This window comes from Crocuta crocuta, unplaced genomic scaffold (genome assembly GCF_008692635.1).
Source record: "Crocuta crocuta isolate KB4526 unplaced genomic scaffold, BGI_CrCroc_1.0 scaffold273, whole genome shotgun sequence".
Taxonomy (NCBI): domain Eukaryota; kingdom Metazoa; phylum Chordata; class Mammalia; order Carnivora; family Hyaenidae; genus Crocuta; species Crocuta crocuta.
In genome coordinates this window covers 5,851,329-5,871,302 of record NW_027529425.1, presented here as the reverse complement: position 1 = coordinate 5,871,302, position 19,974 = coordinate 5,851,329, and the positions used below count along the sequence as shown (strand labels likewise).

Here is a 19,974-nt window from a genome sequence, read left to right as displayed (position 1 = left end):
CCTGGCGCTGGGCGTCAGGCGCAGAGGGAACTTTCGAGAGAGGAGGAAACACTCGCTTCTTCCTTGTGCTGTCCCTTTGCCAAAGCTCCTCGCACTCTGCCGGTGATTATTGTATGTAATTCGGACCTCAGGAACCCTGGCTTAAAGAGAGGAGAAAAAGCAGAGGCACCACCCTGATTGAATCAGGAAAGGAAGGTCTTTTAAGCAAATGGTGCTGGAGCAGCCGGACATCTGNTCCCCCCCCCCCCCCTTCATGCTCTACTGGATCTGGGCTGAAAGGCTGCATGGACAGGCAAATACTTAGTATCCATTTCTTAATACTTTGTCTTCACTTCTCACTGAGGCAATTGCTTCTGTCTGTGCATACACACACACAGGCGCACACATGCACACACACGCACCCCTACAGACTCTGCTCTCTGGAGAACCCCAGTGTTATATTTGGCTTGTCACTTGCACTGGGGTGAGTGTGTAAGAGATTTACTGTCGGGAATTGGCTCCTGTGATCCTGGAGGCTGAGAGGCTCAGGTCTGGAAGCCTGATGGTGGCTCCCATCTGAGTCTGAAGGCCTGACCCCCAGGAGACAGCTGTCCCAGCCCAGGGACAGGCAGACGGGAGAGTCTCGCTTCCTTCACCTTCTTGGATGAGGTCCACCCTCACTGTCTTTACTCGGTCTGCTGAGTCCAGTGTCGGCGTCCTCTGCAGGCACCCTCACAGACACGTGCATTGTGACCAACTGTCCGGGCCACCCATGGCTCAGCCAAGGTGACACGGAATTAACCACACACATGTCAACCTTTTCGTACTGGGGTCCTCAGTTCTGCTCTGGAAGTGCGGCAAGTGCCCGCCCCCCCGACAGGTCCTCACGTGGGTCTGGCCACGTGGCCTGCACTTACAGGACAGGGGGACACATACCCGCGCGTGAGGGAGCCCAGCCTTCCCCGATCTTTGCCCGTCGTGGTGTGAAGGCCCCTTGGGACGCAGGGCGCGGGCTCCCCCGGCTCACATTGCTGCACCCTCTGTGGGAAAAAACTGTCGGCAACTCCCCTCCTCCAGCTAAGAACAGCTCTGCACGGCCACCCACCGCGATTTTAGTTTAAACCTGACCTAAAACCAAATGTCTTTATCAGTAGCATCCACAGGACATTGGACAAAGCCCTTGCAGAGAACTAGGCCCCAAGGGCCAAGCTTCGGGGTGAGACTTTCCTGTCATCTCTGGCTGGAGGCCGAGGCCCAGGACTGACCTGCGCGATGGTTGTCACCATCTCCTAGTGATGCCGCTCGGCGCTTCGCTTCTTCCAAACTTGGAGCACGTCTGGTTGGCCGCTTTTCACAGTAATGGGAGAATCCCATTTGGAAATGATGCCCTTAGTTTTGAATGAATGTCACGTTCGAGGTCAATGGTGTTCCCGGATTCGCTGTTGCATTGTGAAGGCAGCGAAGCATCACCCGGAAATTCGACGTCCCCGTCCCTTTGAACAGTGAGACTTTGGGCCATGCCGTCCAGCGGCCATCTGATCGTGGTCCTTCTCTCTCCCCTGCGCCTCTGAGAAGCTGGGAACTGGCGACCCAGCATGTGTGGAAGGAGCCACAGCCGTTCCTTCCGCGGGGCTGTCCCACGGGCCCTCAAGAGCACTCCGCCCGCCTGGCCTCCACACCGGAGGCTTGTTTGAGGTTAGAGATGACAGCACACAGGACTGCCCTTGTCCCTTGATGTTAAAAATGGACCGCGGGCTCAGCCCCATCGGTGAATGCCGCCCCAGCGTGGTGTTGGTGTACTCATCCCCGCAGCTTGGAAAAGCCTGGAAGTGGATCTGGTTCCGCGGCAGGCTCCAGGCATGGCGACGCCCACAGGACACAGGCTCACAGGGCTAGGGTGACCCAAAGGGAGGGCCTGTTGTGTGTTCATGCGCCCACCCCCTCACTGCACATGTCTGAAACTTTGACATTGGTTTAGCATACTAATTGCGGGCGAAGTCAGCTCCTTGAACTTCTGTGCAGGGCTGGGAGGTGAAGTGTGGCTCCGGCAGCCGCCCCTACATGTACGGCCTTTGTTACAGTTCTCGCCCACATTTAAGGCTTTCCTTTTCTTCTTAAATTGTATTTATTTTTATTCATGTGTTTATTTTTTACACACTGCCCTGCATTTTGCTTTATTTATTCAGGAGTAACTCCTATAAACTCTTCCAGGTCTGCTGTTGGAGCTCTGATTCAGTCTTTTCTTTGCCAGTTTTTTAAGTTATGGTAAGATACACATAACATTTATCATTACATTTTTAGGGTACCGTCCGGTGGCATTGAACACACTGACCTTGTTATGTGACCGTCACCACCCTCCTTCTCTAGAATCCATTTCATCTTTCCAGACGGAACATCTACCCCCATTAAACACTCACACCCCTTGCCCCCTGCCCAGTCCCTGGTGACCTCCCGTCTGCTCACTGTCTGGGATTCGGCTCCTCTGGGGACCTCACGTCAGTGGAATCGCACAGCGTTTGTCCTGAGTGACTGCCTGATGTCACCAAGCCTCTTGTCGTTCCTGGGGGTTCACCCACCTAGGAGCAGGTGCCGGTGTTTCCATTTCCCCCCTTTCCAAGGCCGAGTGGCACTCCATTATGCGCATGCCACATTGCATTCTCCATTTGTTCCTCAGGGCACACCTGGTGTCTTCCACCTGCCGGATGTTGTGAATGGTGCCGATCTGAGTGGGGCTGCTATACAAATATCTCTTTGAGACCCTGCTCCCAGTTCTTTTGAATATGGACCCAGAAGTGGAATTATTGGATAATATGGTAATTCTCTTGTTAATGTTTTTTAATATTTATTTATTTTTGAGAGAGCGTGAGCAGGGGAGGGCAGAGAGAGGGAGACACAGGATCCGAAGCAAGCTCCATGCTCTGAGCTAGCTGTCAGCACAGAGCCCAATGCGGGGCTTGAACCCATGAACTGTGAGATCATGACCTGAGCTGAAGTCACACACTTAACTGACTGAGCCCCCCAGGTGCCCTTGCTGTTAATGTTTTGAGGAACCTCTGTATTGTTTTCCACAGGGGCCACCCCATTTTATGTACCCGTTAATAGTGCACCAGGGTTCCAATTTCTCCACATCCTCACCAACACTTATTTTCTGGTTTTGTTTTTGTTTTAAGATATTTATTTATTTACTTGATTATTTATGAGAGGTGCAGACAGAGAGAGAGAATCTTTTTTTAATGTTTATTTATTTTTGAAAGAGAGACAGAGCATGAGCAGGGGAGGGGCAGAGAGAGAGGGAGACACAGAATCTGACAGAGGCTCCAGACTCTGAGCTGTCAGCACAGAGCCTATGTGGGGCTCAAACCCACGAACCCATGAGATCATAACCTGAGCCAAGGTCAGACGCTTAACCCACTGAGCCACTCGGGCACCCTGAGAGAGAATCTTAAGCAGGCTCCACACCCAGCGCTGGGCCTGTTGTAGGGCTCCATCTCATGACCCTAGGGTCATGACCTGAGCTGAAATCAAGAGTTGGACACTTAACCTACCAAGCTACCCAGGTGCACTGGGTTTATCATTTTTTTTAAAGTGATACCTGACCCCTCCATGAGGCTTGAACTCACAACCCCAAGGTCAAGAGTTGCATGCTTCATCAGCTGAACTCTCCGGGCGCCCCTGTTTTGTTTTACTTTGTTTTGTTTGTGACTGAGCCATCGAATGGGTGTGAGGTGCTATGTCAGTGTGGGCGTGATTTCCATTTTCCTGATGAGTGATGTTGAGCATCTTTTTGTGTGCTCACGGCCCATTTGTGTGTCTTCAGAGAAATGTCCATTCACATTTTGTACCCATTCTTGAGTTGGGCTGATTTTTTTTCCCTTTGAGTTAAACGAGTTCTCCATTTATTCTGGATATTAACCCCTTATTAGATGCACGATTTGCAAAAATTTTCTCCTATTCTGTGGGAATATCCGTATGGGTGGTGCCTTTTGATGTCCAAAAGTTTCTAATTTGCATGAAGTCAGATTTGTCTATTTTTTTCTTTTGTCATTAGTGCCTTAATTTTTTATTGCCATGTATCTTTTTTTTTTTTTAATGTTTATTTTTGAGAGACAGCGAGAGGTGGAGGGGCAGAGAGAGAGGGAGACGGCAGATCTGAAGCAGACTCTGCACTGACAGCAGACAGCCTAATGTGGGGCTCGAACTCACAAACCATGAGATCTTGACCCGAGCTGAAGTCAGATGCTTAACCAACTGAGGCAGCCACAGGCACCCTGCCACCACGTGTCTTTTCTAAATGGGAAAATGTTTTTTTCTCACAGTAAAAACCAATCAATACTCAGCATAAACAAAAACAGTGTAAATACGAAAGCCACGGAGAAGGGAGTCAGAGTCACCCAGACGCCTGTGCACTGTCCCAAGATATGTGCTGACTCTGACGTGTGTCGGGTGGCGGTCGCGGTGCCCACTTCCCGTGTGGAGTCCGTGCTTACCTGATAGCTGGCTCCCAGCCTAAGAGCTCTCCCTGCAACGGGGGACAGGGGAGAGGCGTGCCGTTCACACCGGGTGGTCGAGTGTGCGTGGCGTAAGCTATGAGGTGTGATAAGTTAGTGGACTCACCGTTTACAGTATAAACTGTATATTCTCTGTGCCCATGAGCAAAGCACCATGGAGGACGCCATGTGGCCTGCTGCTGGCTCTGGGCTGGCAGCGAGAGGTCCCTGACCTGGATGGGGTCCTGATTGCTCAGCTGGAGTGCTGGGCGGTGCCCGGTCCTGCTGACATAGGTTATCTGTGGACTAAGAACAGAACCTTAGAAGCTAAATGTACTAGAGGACTAAAAGCTGATAGTGTTTGGTTCTAATACACACGTTCTTGTTAAAAGAATAGAAGCTTTCTCCGAGCTTAGAGCCACGTCCAGGACGGGAAGGGGGCCCCGAGGTGGCCTATCCCACCTCTGCTGGGGAGCAGACTCGCCTCACTGGAGCACTGGGGCTGCCTCCAGGCTGAGCGCAGCTCCCTCTGGCCGTAGCCAGTGCCATCCCGTCCCCTTGGCCTCCAGCACCAGTGTCTCTGTGTCTGTTCCAGAAAAGCCAGGAAACACTTACCCGTTTGTGACAGACAGACACAGGTGGCGTCCAGACTTCTAAGGAAGCAGGACCCTTCCAAGCCCCTTCTGTTCACCAGACTGAACTTTGAGTAAGAAGAAACTTGCACGTGTGACTTCAGTCCCTGGGAGAGATGGGAAAGTATGGGGTAGAGGTCATGTTCATGTTCGTGTGCCCTACCGTGACTCCTGTGTAAGTGCTTTCTACAGCGGATACCACGTGGTCACGGAGAAGAAGCACATGTGATAACGCATGACCACGTGGACAAGCCAAAGTACGTACCATGTGAGTCCTTTGAATCTGGGCCTTCCGAGGGCCCAGAGACCCCTCCCGGGAGCCGCAGGCAGGGCGAGGTCCGTTCCTTCACTGTGTGGCCACGCTTGCCCATCCCCTCATTTCAGAGCACGCTCTCTCCCTGCGCCCGCTGGCTCTTCCGGGTTGGAGGCCATGCCCTCGGGGAGCCTGGCGGGCCGTAAGGAACCCAGCAAACTCATCCTATAGCTCCTCAAGCAGGTCCCTGACTGTCCTTTCTGAGCCTCCCTGCGCATGTGGGTTGTGTTATGTATGTAGTGGTCTAGTTGTACGCGGGCAGATCTGCGTGGAGCCAGGTGAGGCACTGCAGGCGGCACGTCCTGTCCACTCTGGGCTGGCGGCCCCTGCCCCAGGCCGCCTACACTCCCCAGCTGCCTTCATCCTGGCAGTTCTAGGACACAGCCTCTTCTTCCCTGTGCTGCCTGGGACAGGACTGCTGCTCAGAGCAGCTGTCAGACAGGACTGGCCCCAGGAAGGGGTCCTCTGGCATTTTGGGGATTGACCTTGACTGTGGTGGACGACAGCTTTTATTTAGTGGAAGTTGTAAGGGAAGCGCATATCTGTTGTCTAGCCTGCATCACCCTCCCCTGCACAAGGGTGGCAGCCTGCTGCTCGGCTCGGCAGGGGTGAGGCCCCAGCACCCACTGACATGCACAGCTGCCCTCCTGCACCCGCCTTCCCTCTACCCCTGCCACAGCCATGCCTCCACTGATGCCTGGCCCCTCCTCAGGAACACCAACAGGCTCCTAGTGCCTGGAAAGCTGTCGCACAGACCCACTTTCAGCTGCCTGGTGCACCCTCCCTCTGTCCCCAGTGACCTCGAGTGTGCCCTGCCCTTTCCACACAGAGGGAGCAGACGGGGCCCAGGGCCCAGCACGCGTCCGCCACACACACGGGCCTGCCTCCAATGTGTTTATTAGGATTAACTGTACACAGCAAAAGGTTTTCTTGGGAGGCTGGGGCATCTTTAGCCTTATTGTAAATTGCAGGATGTATTAAACTTTAACCTTCTTGTGTGTTTGTTTCGCTGACTGCCTCTCTGTCATCTTCAGCACCTCCCGGTCATGAGGGTCTGTGTTCTCACCCCAGACTGGTCTGTCAGCTGCACCCACCCCGGGCCCCTCGAAGCAATGCTAGTCGGATTACATGGAGGAGCTGAAGCCCGCCAGGCAGCCCCACAGAGCCTGATCTGTGGGGGATGGGGTGACAGCAGAGGGGCGGGGACACTGACCACAGGGACACTGTCCGCGAGGCGAGCACCGTCTGTCACAACCCAAGGCCACAGGGGACACCTTACCTGCACGCGCTCTCTAATGTGGCTCTGTGTTGCCTTTCCAGGGTCCCAAGAGCAGGTCCGCCCTACATGAAGCTGACGTGAAGGCACCCGGGTGGCAGGGCCCGCGGCACGTCCGCGCGCAGGATGAGCAAATCCCGGCTCTTCCGCCTGTGGCTGGTCTTGGGGTCCGTGTTCATGGTCCTCCTGATCATCGTTTACTGGGACAACGTGGGCACGGCCCACTTCTACCCGCATACTGCCTTCCCCAGGCCGCACCCCACGCCCGCGCGTGGGGCACAGGAGGAGCTCACGGCTGATGTGGACGCCTTTTTGCAGAAGCTGATCAGTGGCCTGAAGCAGAGCGCCCCCTCCGATAGAAGGACGGAGCCGCCATCGGCGCAGGCGTCGGCCAGGCCCGTGCTGAGCAACGCAGAGGAGAGCGTGCGAGGCTACGACTGGTCGGCGCGCGATGCGCAGCAGGGCCCGGACCCCGGCGGGCAGCAGGCCGAGCGGAGGCGCGTGCTCCGCGGGCTCTGTGCCAACGCCAGCTTCGTGTTCCCCACCAAGGAGCGCTCTTTCGACGACATCCCCAACTACGAGCTGAACCACCTCATCGTGGACGACCGCCATGGCGTCATCTACTGCTATGTGCCCAAGGTGGCCTGCACCAACTGGAAGCGCGTGATGATCGTGCTGAGTGAGAGCCTCCTGGAGCGTGGCGCCCCCTACCGTGACCCGCTGCGCATCCCCCGGGAGCACGTGCACAACTCCAGCACGCACCTGACCTTCAACAAGTTCTGGCGCCGCTACGGCAAGTTCTCCCGTCACCTCATGAAGATCAAACTCAAGAAGTATACCAAGTTCCTGTTTGTGCGGGACCCCTTCGTGCGCCTCATCTCCGCCTTCCGCAGCAAGTTCCAGCTGGAAAACGAGGAGTTCTACAGGAAGTTTGCTGTGCCCATGCTCACCATGTACGCCAACCGCACCGGCCTCCCCGCCTCCGTCAGTGAGGCCTTCAGCGCGGGCCTTAAGGTGTCCTTTGCCAACTTCATCCAGTACCTGCTGGACCCGCGCACCGAGAGGCTGGCGCCCTTCAACGAGCACTGGCGGCAGGTGCACCGGCTGTGCCACCCGTGCCAGATCGACTACGACTTCGTGGGCAAGCTGGAGACTCTGGACCAGGATGCCGCCCAGCTGCTGCGGCTCCTCAAGGTGGACGGGCTGGTGCGCTTCCCCCCAAGCTACAGGAACCGGACCGCCAGCAGCTGGGAGGAGGGCTGGTTTGCCTCCATCCCGCTGGCCTGGAGGCGCCAGCTCTACAAGCTCTATGAGGCTGACTTTGTCCTGTTTGGCTACCCCAAGCCCGAGAACCTCCTCCGAGACTGAGGTGGGGCCGTCCTGGCATTGGGGCCAGCCGGGCCCGGGCGGTCTGCCACCCCACGGCCGTCTCCCGAGGTGGGTGTGTGGGCCCCCCGCGTGTGTGTGCTCAAGGCCACGTCTCCCTGCCCACCCGGCCCACAGGACACGCAGCGCTCCCGCCAGCCCAGCGGCTGGGGGCCACCCCACACTCCGGTTTTTTCAATAACCCACGGTTTTGCAGCCCAGATGTACCGTTTACTCTGCTGCCTGAGTTCACGGGGTACTGTGTTAATATTGTTTTCTAAGATTAATATATTTCAGATATTTAATACGAAAGGGGCAGAAGGAAAGAATGGAGTAAATGTTACACCTGCTTCTCCTGCCTACTCTCGTGGTTATTCCGGCAGGGCGGCGAGGGCACGGGAAGGGATTCCCAGGGCCTTAAGCGCTGATGCTGTGACCTTGCAAACTCGGGTAGAGGAAGGGAATTCTCGTGGTCGTGTGCCACAGAAAGGAGGACCCTGCGCTTGAAATCGGGCCTCCGCTGTATTTTTAAACGGGTAGCAGGCAGCTCTCCTCGAGTGAAAGCTCCCTTGCTGTGTGATATTTCTGGAAAGGAGAGGCAGTTAGGAAGAGTCACACTCCAGGCCACTCACAAAGCAGGCTGCTCACTTTGGCTGCTCCTGTGAGTTTATAAACCCTGGACGCCAGGATGTGCTATGACAGGGGTGCCGTGAGGACTATCCCGAGAATCGATTCCTGACATCAGCAAGGTGAGGCTCGCATGACTGACCCTGGGACCGTCACGTGTGGTGGCCCTGACTTGGGAAAGGCATCCTGTTGGCTAGTCCGGGAAAGCTCTTTTTAAGATCCTGGTTCAGATTTATGTGCAGTTTTGGCCACGACCGTGCAGTTGGTGAGAGATGGCAGTCCGTCTGCAGTGCGCGGGGCTCACGTTGGACCTTGCGTCCTTGAAGTGTAGCATCTGGTCCCGGACGCCCGGTCCCCGAGAGCGGCAGTGCTCGCAGGAGTCCTGCCTCCAGCCCCCCCCTTGGTGCGCGGTGTCCTTACTGGTCCTGGTTTTGAGATGGCACCAGGGCTCGTCTGAGCACGTGGCTTCAGGGCACTCACCTCCGAGACTCGGGACTCTGCCGTGTGCCAAACCACCTGCTTCCCCTTTTTAGAAAACAGTTGGCAGCAAAGATCCTCGAACTCGGGAGTCCGGCTTTAGAGTAACAGCGGAGCCGTGAGTCACCACGGTGGGGCCTCCTGGGACATCCGTTTGCTCAGTCTGTGGCACCGAGAACGCTGGGCTTCAGGGTGGCTCTGCCTTCAGGGACCCCTGCGATTCTATGGCAGACATGCAAGCAGGGACCCCCATCCCAGGCCAGTGGGCTGAGTGCCTTCAGAACAAGGCGTCCGTGGGGTGACGTGAGGCAGGCTTCCTGGGAAGGTGGTGGTTGGCGCGACCTGAGGGGCGGGGAAGCCGCGGACGTCATAGAGCAGTGACATCAGCAGGTGTGCAGGGACTGTCCGTAGAAGGTAGGTACCGACTGTTGTGACACCTCTGACAGTTGCCAAAACATTTGCATGCCGTCCTGTTGACATCATGGTCTGTGGTACAGGACCCTCTTGCATGTTGTCCCAGAGCCCCCAGCATGGCCACTGGGCCACTGTGCCCATCCTCTGTCAGGGACAGAGATGTGGGAGGGACCCAGCACCCAAGGCACATGTTTGCGTGCAGGTATGAGAGAGACGCTGTCGGCCCTCGTTCCTCTAAAACTGTTATGTTTTCACGCACTGACGCAGAGCACCCACTTATAGCTTCTATGCACCCTTAGGGGGCCTTATGTTGCTTTCACCATCTGTTTTGAAGGATTTTCTTTTAGAAGAATTTTAGGGGCACCTGCGTGGCTCTGTCACTTGAGTGTCCAGCCCTTGATCTCAGCTCAGGTTTTGATTTCAGGGTTGTGAGTCCAGGCTCCGCTTTGGGCTCCACACTGGGCGTGAAGCCTACTTATAAAAGAAAAATCTTAAGTCTGTTTTTTGGCAAGGGTCAGGGTCTCGTTTCCTCTTCCTGGTGAGGTTGGTGTGACCTATGCATCTGCACCCAGCGTTTGGTGAAGGTGGGGCTTTAGCCGGGCTCGACCACTCACAGGGAGCCATTGGCAGAGCGGTCCCTGCCGCAGGATGGGCCCGCCTCCCCAGTGCAGGCCTGTCACCAGGCAGCGCGTGGCCAGGGCTGGCAGGGAGTTATTCCCACCCCTGGGCTGTGCCAGGTGCCTGAGTGTGGGAGGCAGGGGCGTGTCGGTGACCCAACAAGGCAGAGGCCTTGAGAAGCACAGCCGCCCTACCCACGTGCGCCCTGAAGCTCAGTTTCAAAGCCCGCACGGAGCCCCTGGCATCTCAGGACCGCCATCCAGCCAAGTCCCTGCACTCAGGCGTGGACAGTCACAGCTCCTGTGATGGTCTATTCTGCCCGTGCACCTGTGCCTGGGGCAGGGCCCGCGCGCGTGGGCACACGCTGCCTGTGGAGTGAGCGAAGGGGTGGTGCCACAGAGCCTCATCCCGAACCATCCAGGGTGACTGCTGTCACCTACTCCAGCCGTTTGTGAGGCGGCCATGGCTTGTGCAGGTTCCGCGACTGGCCCTGAGTGGGCACAGAACTCACTGCTTCTGACTTCCAGCACTTTCTAAGCACCATGTTGTCTGTGCGGCTCGTGCTGTTCCTGGGGAAGTTACTGTCCCCTGAAAGATGCTCCAGCTCGCCCTTTCCCCCATGCCGGAGGGGCTGAGGCTGCCGTATCTACGCTCGTCTCCCACAGCCACCTGCCGAGGAGGCCTGCGGTCACCAGGAATGGCCTGGCCGCCCTCTCTCTCCCTGCCCCTCGTCCCGAGAGGGCTGGAGACTGGGGTCTGCGGCGGGCTAGGCTGGCCCTGGCGCATGGCTACGAACTCGTGGACTGACTGAGCACCTGCATGGCCCCCAGGCGGCCCTGTGAGTGCCACTAGCCCTCACGGTGTGGCCTCTGTCTCCATGGGGCTCTGCTGGTGGAGCCGCTCCCGCCCCGCCAGGCTGGCTGAGCCCCTCCCCGAAGATTTCCAGTGCGGGCCCTGGGTCTGATGGGTCCAGTTCAGACTCTGAGGCCTGCCTCTCTCGAGCACATGGCTGTCCTGCCAGAGCTCAGGTGTGGGGTGAGGATGGCCCTGCTCAACTCCCAGGCTAGGAGGCAAGCGGGGAGGTGGGCTCTTTGGCCAGGAGGAATGCATGTCAGCAAAAACACATGTCTGCTCGTCTGCTCCAGGCAGCCTTGTGCCTAAACCTGTTTGCATCATCTGTGCTGTCCAAGGTTTGTGGGTGGGCGGGGGTGATGTGTGGTTTATAAAGAATGGGCAAGACTTATCACAGAATGTGCTTGAGTGAGTGGACACCCCCCTCCCCCGAGGTCTGGGTGGTATCTGCTTACCTGCTCTCAGGGCGGGGACCCCAAGGCGAACAGAATGAGACGCCCGCCAGGACCATCACACAACCTCTGAGGGGCAGTCCTGTCCTAGCAGGAAGAGCACACGCTGAGGAGAAAGTCCAACCAGGAACCAGCCTTCCCTCCAAGAAACTGAAGGGAAAGATTCCGGGGACATCCGTCATGCTCGTGTGTCACGGGTCTCTTGGAGAACTGTGTGGGTGATGGATGAACGAGCCTGTCTGGCTGCCTTCTGCACTTTGTGGATTTCGTGCTTGAGCTCCTCGGGTCCTGTTTGCAGGCTGCCAGCAGGGGGGACTGTGAACATGTGTGGTGTGCATGCAGAGGTGGGTCCAAGAAGGGTAGCTCTTTGCAGGATGAGGTGTTTTGAACTCAGAGTGAGAGCCTGGGCATCCGAAACTTTCCTGGCACTTTGGGACGAGGCACAGTCAGGCCGAGTGCAGATTTGAGGGGCAATGGTGCCGAGTTTGAAGGAAAGGAAGCTTCCTTGGGTAGCAGGGACGTGGGGTCCGGTTGGTTAGTAGAGGCACCAACATCAAGTCAGTAGACTAGCCCGTGGGTCAGCCCAAAGTTTCCTTCTTTTTCTGTGTGGTCGTACATCGTCACATGAGCAGAAAGGTTTCTGTACATGCGAAATGTGGAAGGAAAACACAGCCATGCAAGCAGATGTGATGGAGGGAGCGGTTGACGTGGTAGAATGAGCCGTGTGGTGATGGTCCCGTAAGTCCGCATCTGCATCTGGTCCTGGATTTGTCTGGGGCCGAGTTCTGCGGCCTTGCAGAATCCCCGCCTGGCGGGCAGTAATAAGTCTGTCTCCACGCACTTTGAAATCCTCGCATGAGCTGAGGTTACGGTTGTCCAGGCACCTTCCAAAATGGTGGTTGGTTCGCAGAAACATGCCCGCCTTTTCCAGGCTCAGGGCAACGTCCTGCTTATCACATTTCACAGAGCCTCAGGGTGCGAGTGCCCTGACCCGCCCTCAGAGAGGGCCCAGCCGTGCTCACCCCGCGGGCCCTAGAGGGGACCGCACACAGCCCCGGTTGCTGCAGGTCCTCCAGGCCCGCGCCCAGACCTCCCCGGGTGCAGGGCAGGGGAGCAGAGGGGAGGGCCCAGGGAGCAGCGTCCAGCGAGCGGGGGGCTTTCAGCCTCGGGCCTTCCACCCTGGACTGGAGTCCATTTCTTACATGAACTTGGAGCAGGAGCCTTTACAAATGCTTTTCCCAGCTGGTCCAGCTGTATATCCTTAGATGACTGGCCATCCTCTTTAGGACAATGAGTTTCTCACAATTAAAGCCTGACTTCATAAATACGTTTTCTTGGATGAATTGGGGGTGGACGTGGTGGTGGTCATTTCAGTTTTTTTTTAAATGGTGGTAAAATACACATGATGTGAAATTCACCATCCTAACCATTTCTAAGCGCACAAGCCAGTGGTATTGAGAACATGCGTATGGCCATGTAGCAGTCTCCACCCTCCGTCCCCAACGCCTCGGGCCCCTACTGGTCAGGGTCACCTGCGCATGTCCTCGTGTGTCTGGCTTCTGGTACTGAGCATCACGTCCTCAAGGTTCATGCGTGTGTAAGCAGGTGCTGGAATGCCCCTCTGGTTCGAGGCTGAGTCGCCGTCGGTGGACACGGGTTGCTCTCGCCTGTTGGCTGTGTGAGCACAGACCCAGAAGTAGGATTTCTGGACCACATGCTAATTCTGGATTTGATTTTTTGCATGACTGAATTTCAGTTCTTTTTCCTGCCAGAAGTGCTCACGGAGGATGACAGGTGGGAGTAGCGCATGATAGGATTTCCCCAGCGTGTTTGTCCTTAATCCTGTGCACAGTCACAGTCACTATGGCAGAGCTGCCGCTGCCCGCTGGCATTGGCTCTGATGTGGCGGTCCCCATGCCCACAGATTCCATGCCCCCAGCCCTTATGCCCATGGCTTCCACACTTGTGTGGCCCCCACACCCACGGCCTCAGGTGGGTTGGGGGTGGTAAGTGAGACACAGGCCCCCGTCCTAGACTGGGGGCCACACACAGACATCCTTGCACACCTGTCACACCTTGGGCTGTGTGTCCCTTGGAGGAGTATGACCCTTGCTTCCGGCGGGGGAGAAGGCACCTCTGACCCGAGGTTTGGGGGACCCGTCCGGGGTGACACCACCACTGGGCTGGGCGCACCCGGCATCTCGGCCATCTCCCTGCAAAAGGGGGAGGTCGCTGCCCTCTGAGAAAGCTCCGCCAGATGAAAACCATAAGCAGAGTAGTGTAACTCAGGACTCTGACCCGCCCAGGGACCCCCTGCAGCCCACACACCTCGGTGCGCTCCTCACTGCTCCTCATGCTGCCGACTGTTGCCTCTGCACCAGGAGCTGGGGTGCTGGCCGCAGGGAACCATTCCCAAGCGCGTATGCAGTGGTGCTTAACAGGGCCTGTTGGAGCGCCTGGAGCCAGTCAAGACTCCAGACCCCCCCAGACCTGCGGGTGGGGGGCAGGGTTTCAGAGAACCATCTCTGCCCCATGCCCACTTGTTCACTGCGTCCTGGGGTCACGAGTTCTGTCACTGTGTGCCCGCTCAGACACAGGGTCCTGATGCGGGCCCTTGGGTGGGTGTTCCCTCCCCCGCTGCCGTGGGACAGCAGGGTCCAGCGGAGGGAAGAGTCTGGAGAGGGCGCTGAGCCGAGGGTGTGAGAGGGAGCAGTGGGATCCAAGACTCCTCTGAGACACGTGTGCCCCTTGGGGTGCAGCGCTGCTGTGGGCCTGGTTCCAACGCCCCAGCTCCTTCCCGGGACAGTTCCAGTGGACACTGGGCCTTTGACCCATTTCAGAGCCATTGATGAAGCCTGGCGGCTGGACAACAAGCCGGACAAAGCCGTTGCGCTGTCCCGGGCGGCTTCCTAGTGCTGTCTTGCTTCCGGCAAGTTTCCAGGGGAGGTTTGGTTTCAAAACTTGGGGGCACAGATTTGCAAAATGGATTTGAAAGCACCCCGTTTCAAAGTAGGCTGGTTTTGAAAGTGGTCCCGGCTTCTAAAAGGTTTGGTTGGAAAATGTTTTGGTTCTAAAATGTTCCAGAACTGTGTCCTGGAGCACAGAGCGCCCAGTGTTTCGGGAAGGGGCCGGGCCTGAGCACTGAGTGAGGCGGGGTCCAGCGGGCAGGGCCGTCCCACCTTGGGGGGGGGTCGGTGTGCCCCTGGCTCTGACTGGAAGTGGTGGCCCAGCAAGCCCAACTCATGTCTGCGTCCTCCGAAACCCGTTCGTGCCATTCCCCCTCCAGCCAGGCCCACGGGACATTGTGCTGATGGGTCCTCGGCTCCTCATGAGGGCCCTCCTTCATCCCCACCTCAGGCTGCAGCCTGGGTCCTGGGCTCCTGTCCAGGGGCATCCTACTCTGAAGAGAAAGCTGACCTGAGACTGAATGTTCCTTTCAAGAAAGGAGGATCCATCCGAGAAAAACCGTATCAGTGGAAACTCGGGACTTTGAGGAAGGTTCTCGTAAAGTCATGGGCTGAGCTGGATTATTGGTCCCGTTCTGCAGATGGGGAAGTTGAGACCCAGAGAGGCTGTGATAACCTGCTCAGATCCCACCATTACTCAAGGATCCACATGTTCTGACCCCAAACTTCTGCTTTTCCCTGGCCGTTCAAAGACTTCCTCAGGAGCCCTGCCCGCCATGAGGCTTTTGACCCAGGCCCTCCCACCGCCTGTCTGCATCTGTCTGTATCAGCCCCAGCGTCGGGGATGGCAGGCCCAGCCTTTGGAGCTGACCTAGGCCCAGAGCATGGCTGGAGGGAAGGGACTGGCCTGGCCTTGGCCCTTGGCCGTCGCACTGTTGACAATGGAAAGCGGGGAGCTGGTGGGAAGGGCACAGAGCTGACAGACAGCCGCGCGTCCTGGGGCCAAGTGATGCAGGCAACCCACAGTGTTGGCAGAGAGGCTCAGAACAGAGAGGAGGAGAGAGGAAAAATCCAGCACTTTGGAAAAACATCGCTAGCCGAGGGCGCGGCTGGGACATTAGCACCGTCACACCCAGGGAGCGGCCCCACCCTGAGTGTAGTGCCTGTCCAGACAGCCAAGAAAGCCTTGCCTAAAATGTGCCAATTAGTTTTGGGGCCACATCCCATCCAGCAGCTCTCACACCACTTGGGCGGCAGCCACGGAGAGCCGGGCATGCCTGTGCTCAGGGCTGCTGTGCTCTTATCTGCCGTCTGAGGCTTCCTGCTCTAACCGTGGCCATGAGCTCCTTCTAGAAGCCGGTTCTGATGTGCCTCCAGGGATGGATCTCATGGACATAATGCAAAGGGGTCCATCCTGAGGGCTCCTGAAGGGTTCAGTTCAGGTTGTGATCTCACCGTTCATGAGTTCAAGCCCTGCATCAGGCTCCGCTCTGAAGGTGCGGAGCCCGCTTGGGATTCTCCCTCCCTATCACTCTCTGCCCCTCCCCCTCGCACGCAGGCACTGCTGCTTTCCCTCTCAAAATACGTAAACCTAAAACAAAAGGAATCCATCCTAGTACAGAGATAACTGTGGAGCATCACCCCAGCGGGTGGGGAATGCCCACTGTGTCCCCCGCGTCCAGACATCTTCCTGGGAAGGGAGTGGGAGCCCCTTGCCCACAGCTGATGAGGGATGAGACCTTGGCTCTCCATCCTCCCCAAGCTGGAACTGCCTCCTGCCTGCCTGGCTAATGACCCACATATGTGCTTGTTACCTGGCCTGGAGACGGACCTGGGTGCCAGCTGGAGGTGAGACTGCAGCTCTGAGTGAGGCTGGTAAGAGGGCCCCAAATCACAGATTTGCTGAGTCCCTGCAGGCCTCCGGCCTTGTTTTCTAGGCTGAGAGTGGTCAAGATGGTCCCCACAGAGCCTCCCGGCACTGGCCTGACCTGCTGGGGGTTTGGGGCTCGGTGCTGGGGCCCACCCCCAGGGGGCCAGCCGGCTCCTAGGGACTGGCTGAGGGGCTCTCTACCCCTGCTGTCTGTTGGCCCCTTGGCACGCTGGGTGAGGTGGAAGGACCTGAATGCCATCTGGGGTAGCAGCTGGGCACCAGGGAGGTGGGTGGGCATAGAGGCTGGTGCCATGTCTTGTCCTGGGACTGGATGTGGGCTCCTGGGGGCAGGGCTTCCTCTGCCGGTCGCCTCCTTCAGGCCTATGTCGGCCCCACCCGCCAGCTTCCCTCTTTTCTGTTGCCTGCCTGGCTTCCAGAGGCATTTGGGTGGCTGCCCAGCAGCCGGGAACCCCCCACTTTGGAGGGATGGAAACCAGGGCACAGATGGGGACGGACTTGCCAAGGTCAGAGGCAGAGCCCACTGCCCACCCGGGCTCCCTCTTCTTGCTCTTGCCCTTGAGGCGCACAGGGGCCACACTGCCTTGTGGTGACCGCGCTGCCCTGTGGTGGCCGCCACGGCTTGTCTGGAGTGTGCGATGTCCTCTGGTGAGAGCACACGAGGGCCCCAGGGGGCCAGAAGCAGAGGAAGGAGGAGGCAGGAGGCCTCCTGACCGGAGGTCCCAGCCTTCACCCCACTGCACAGCTGCCGCCATACCGACTGCCGTGTGCCCACTCTCCCCCCTCCCCCGCTCCCCCGTGTGCAAGGCTGTCCGTGGCCGGCCATTGGATCTGGCGGTGGCCAGGCTCACACTGCACCGCCTCCATGGGACGAGGCTAGTGATCTCCTCACGGCCTCTCCTCGCCTCTTCTAACCCATCCTTCCACTGATGACACCTGGAGGCCGTGAAGGCCTGCTGCGTCCTGGCCGCTGGCTGTCTCTAAAGCTCCTCCCTCTCGAGTCTCCCCACCTGCGATCTCTGTCGCCAGGTGGACCCTCTCTGCTCCCACACGGAAGCACAGAGAGTCCGCAGAGAGCACAGATTTGCAGGATGCCCCTGAGAAGTCCCCCCACCCACAGCAGTCCTCTGTCCAGAGAGTGAGCACATTTAACGTCTGGATGGGGAAGGACACGGTTGAGTTGGAGGAGAGCTCGGCGTCAGCACAGAGCCCACGGCAGGGCGCTACCCCACTGCCCCTCCTTGGCCAAAGATTGGTCGTTTAGTCTCTAACGAATACTGAGCCAGACCTGCCTCCCTTGACCTTGGGAGCTGCACAGAACAGACCCGCGGCCTCGTACACGCTGGGTACGTTTAGATCTCGGAAGAGTGCCGCTGTGTCCCGTCTCCCCGTTTTCCTCGAGAAAAACTCGCATGAAGCTGGCAGGGGTGCGAGTCAGAGCCTGGCGTCCTGCCCCAGCCTGGCCGCCGACCCATCGCTGCCCTGGGGAGATCGGCAGCCCGCCCCCTAGCTTCTGTCCCCGCTTCCTGAAGAACGTTCCAGATGGGCAAGCAGGAGGCCACCTTCTGTAGGGGGTCTGAGCCCACCTGAGTGTCTGCGCTGGTGAGGAAGCTGAAAGCCCACCTGGGTCTCTGCGCTGGTGAGGAAGCCGAAGTCTGTTCTGCTCACAGACTGGTCGTGTTGTGAAGGGAAATGTGTTGTCTTGTGTGTATAAACACAAACACCTTGTGTGTTATATGATAACTGGCCCCTGGAAGCAGTTTTCCTAACCGGTCCTGAGCCCTGTGCCTGCAGAGTGTCTGAGGACGACGACCAGGCATGCAGCCTGGCTTCGAAACTCAGGAGTGTGCATGTGTATATGTGTGCGTGGGTGCGTGCATGTGTATATGTGTGTGTGTATGTGCCTGTGCATGCACACGTGCCTGAGTACACTGTGTGCACATGAGTGCATGTGTGAGTGGGTGTGTGCCTGTGCATGCACATGTTCCTGAGTGCACTGTGTGCATGAGTGCATGTGCGAGTGGGTGTGCATGTGTGAACATGGGTGTGTGTGCACATGGGTATGTGCATGAGCGTGTATGTGTGCGTGCACAGTGTGCATGTGTGTGCGCGTGGGTGCATGCACGGGGATGCATAGGTGGGCATGAGTGTGCGTGAATGTGGGTTCACACGTATGTGTATGTGTGTGGATGTGTGCATGCATGCCCATGTTCATAATGCACAGGTGTGTGTGCGCACGTGCCTGCGTACATGTGTGTGTGGGCTCCAGCTGGATGATGGAGCAGCCGGAGGACCAGCTAAAAGTGCAGGAAAACACAGCCCCGACAGCAGCTGGCCTCACGAGGCATGTGACTGGGGAGGCGGAGGGGGTGCGGGCAGGTCCTCTCCTTGGGCACGTGGTGGAGGCTGGGAGCAGTGTGTGCCAAGCTGAGCGTGCAGCCTCAGACATGGTCAGTACAGTGAAAAGACACCCACATCACAGGAGAAACTACTTGCAGCTCGTATATCTAATACGGAATGAGTACACAGAATATACAGAGAACGGAAATGCAACAAAAAACTTACTCAAAAACAGGAAAAAGACCTGACATTTCTCCAAAGAAGACAGCCAGTCGATAAGCACTAGAAAGGCCACTGCGTGTCACTGACCGGTCCGGGAAGCGCAAACCAAGACCACAGCGAGAGATCACCTCACACCTGGCGCGTGTGGCCCTTTGCATCCTTGTGCGCCGTGCATGGGAGTGTAATGTGGGCCCCGGGGGGTCCGAAGGTGCTGAGCCCAGCAGCCAGGCTCCAGGGCCCCGGGGAGGAGGGGTATGTCCTCTGAGGCTTAGCTCCTCGGCTTCAGTGGGGGAGGGTATTCACCTCTGGCTTCCCCTGTGTCCTTCTGAAGTGTCTGGGGGACTTGGCTGGCGGGAACCCCACGGGGGTGCCTGGGGAAGGGCCTTATCCATGCCAGCCTTTCTGCAGTAATTTGAAGTGTCTGGGGGAAAGGGGGTCGCAAGGCCACCTGCCTCTCACGTTGTCCGGGACAGGGATGTCGTCACCAGGCTGGATGTGCTCCCATTTGGCAGGGACGGTGCCATGTATGTCGATGGCCAGCGACACCCACAGGGCTTGAGGTGGGCCAGTGGGAATGGACCTCCCCTCCCAGAGGCCACGTGGCCTTGTGTGCACAGCCCTCCCTGTGGCCCTTGCTGATAAGGACAGAGTTGTCTGCCCTCTGTCAGGGTTTACCGACACTCTGAGCCACACGGTAACTTAAAATTTGGGGGGAACTACCTTAAAAAGCAAACCACAAGAGGTGAAATTAATTTTGATAATATACTTGAACAGTATATCCACAGTATCATCATTTCAACTTGTGAGTCATCTAAAACCTATTGATAAGATATTCTGTGTTCTGGGTGGTTTGGGTGTTTTTGTACAGAGTCCTTGAAGCCTGGGGTGCATTTCCCATTTCTCAGTCAGGACCGGCCCACTTCAGGTGCCCAGTGGCCTCCATAATGGAATGCGTGGCTCTGGGGGTGCTTTCCATAGGTCTTCCAGTTTTATGCATGAGGAAGCTGAGGCCCCCGGTCACACATCAAGGCCACCATCCAGCACCTGCTCCCGGGTCTTGTCCCTTGCCGGGCCATCGCTTTGGCCCCTGTGATTTCCCAGGCAGTGACCCCCAGCGCTTCCACAA

At 57.4% G+C, this 19,974-nt stretch overlaps 1 protein-coding gene across 1 annotated transcript; it reads left to right on the top strand.

The window, feature by feature from the left end:
• Positions 1-2,771: 2,771 nt before the first annotated feature.
• Positions 2,772-8,404, top strand: CHST12 (carbohydrate sulfotransferase 12). The gene is made up of 2 exons (XM_077758583.1): positions 2,772-2,792; positions 6,732-8,404. Exon 2 carries the CDS (start codon positions 6,814-6,816, stop codon positions 8,053-8,055), a length of 1,242 nt encoding a protein of 413 aa, XP_077614709.1. The 5' UTR covers positions 2,772-2,792; positions 6,732-6,813; the 3' UTR covers positions 8,056-8,404.
• The last annotated feature ends 11,570 nt before the right edge of the window (positions 8,405-19,974 follow it).

Excerpts from the sequence above, each read along its gene's own strand:
- CHST12 (XM_077758583.1), top strand. The coding sequence starts at position 6,814 with ATGAGCAAATCCCGGCTCTTCCGCCTGTGGCTGGTCTTGGGGTCCGTG.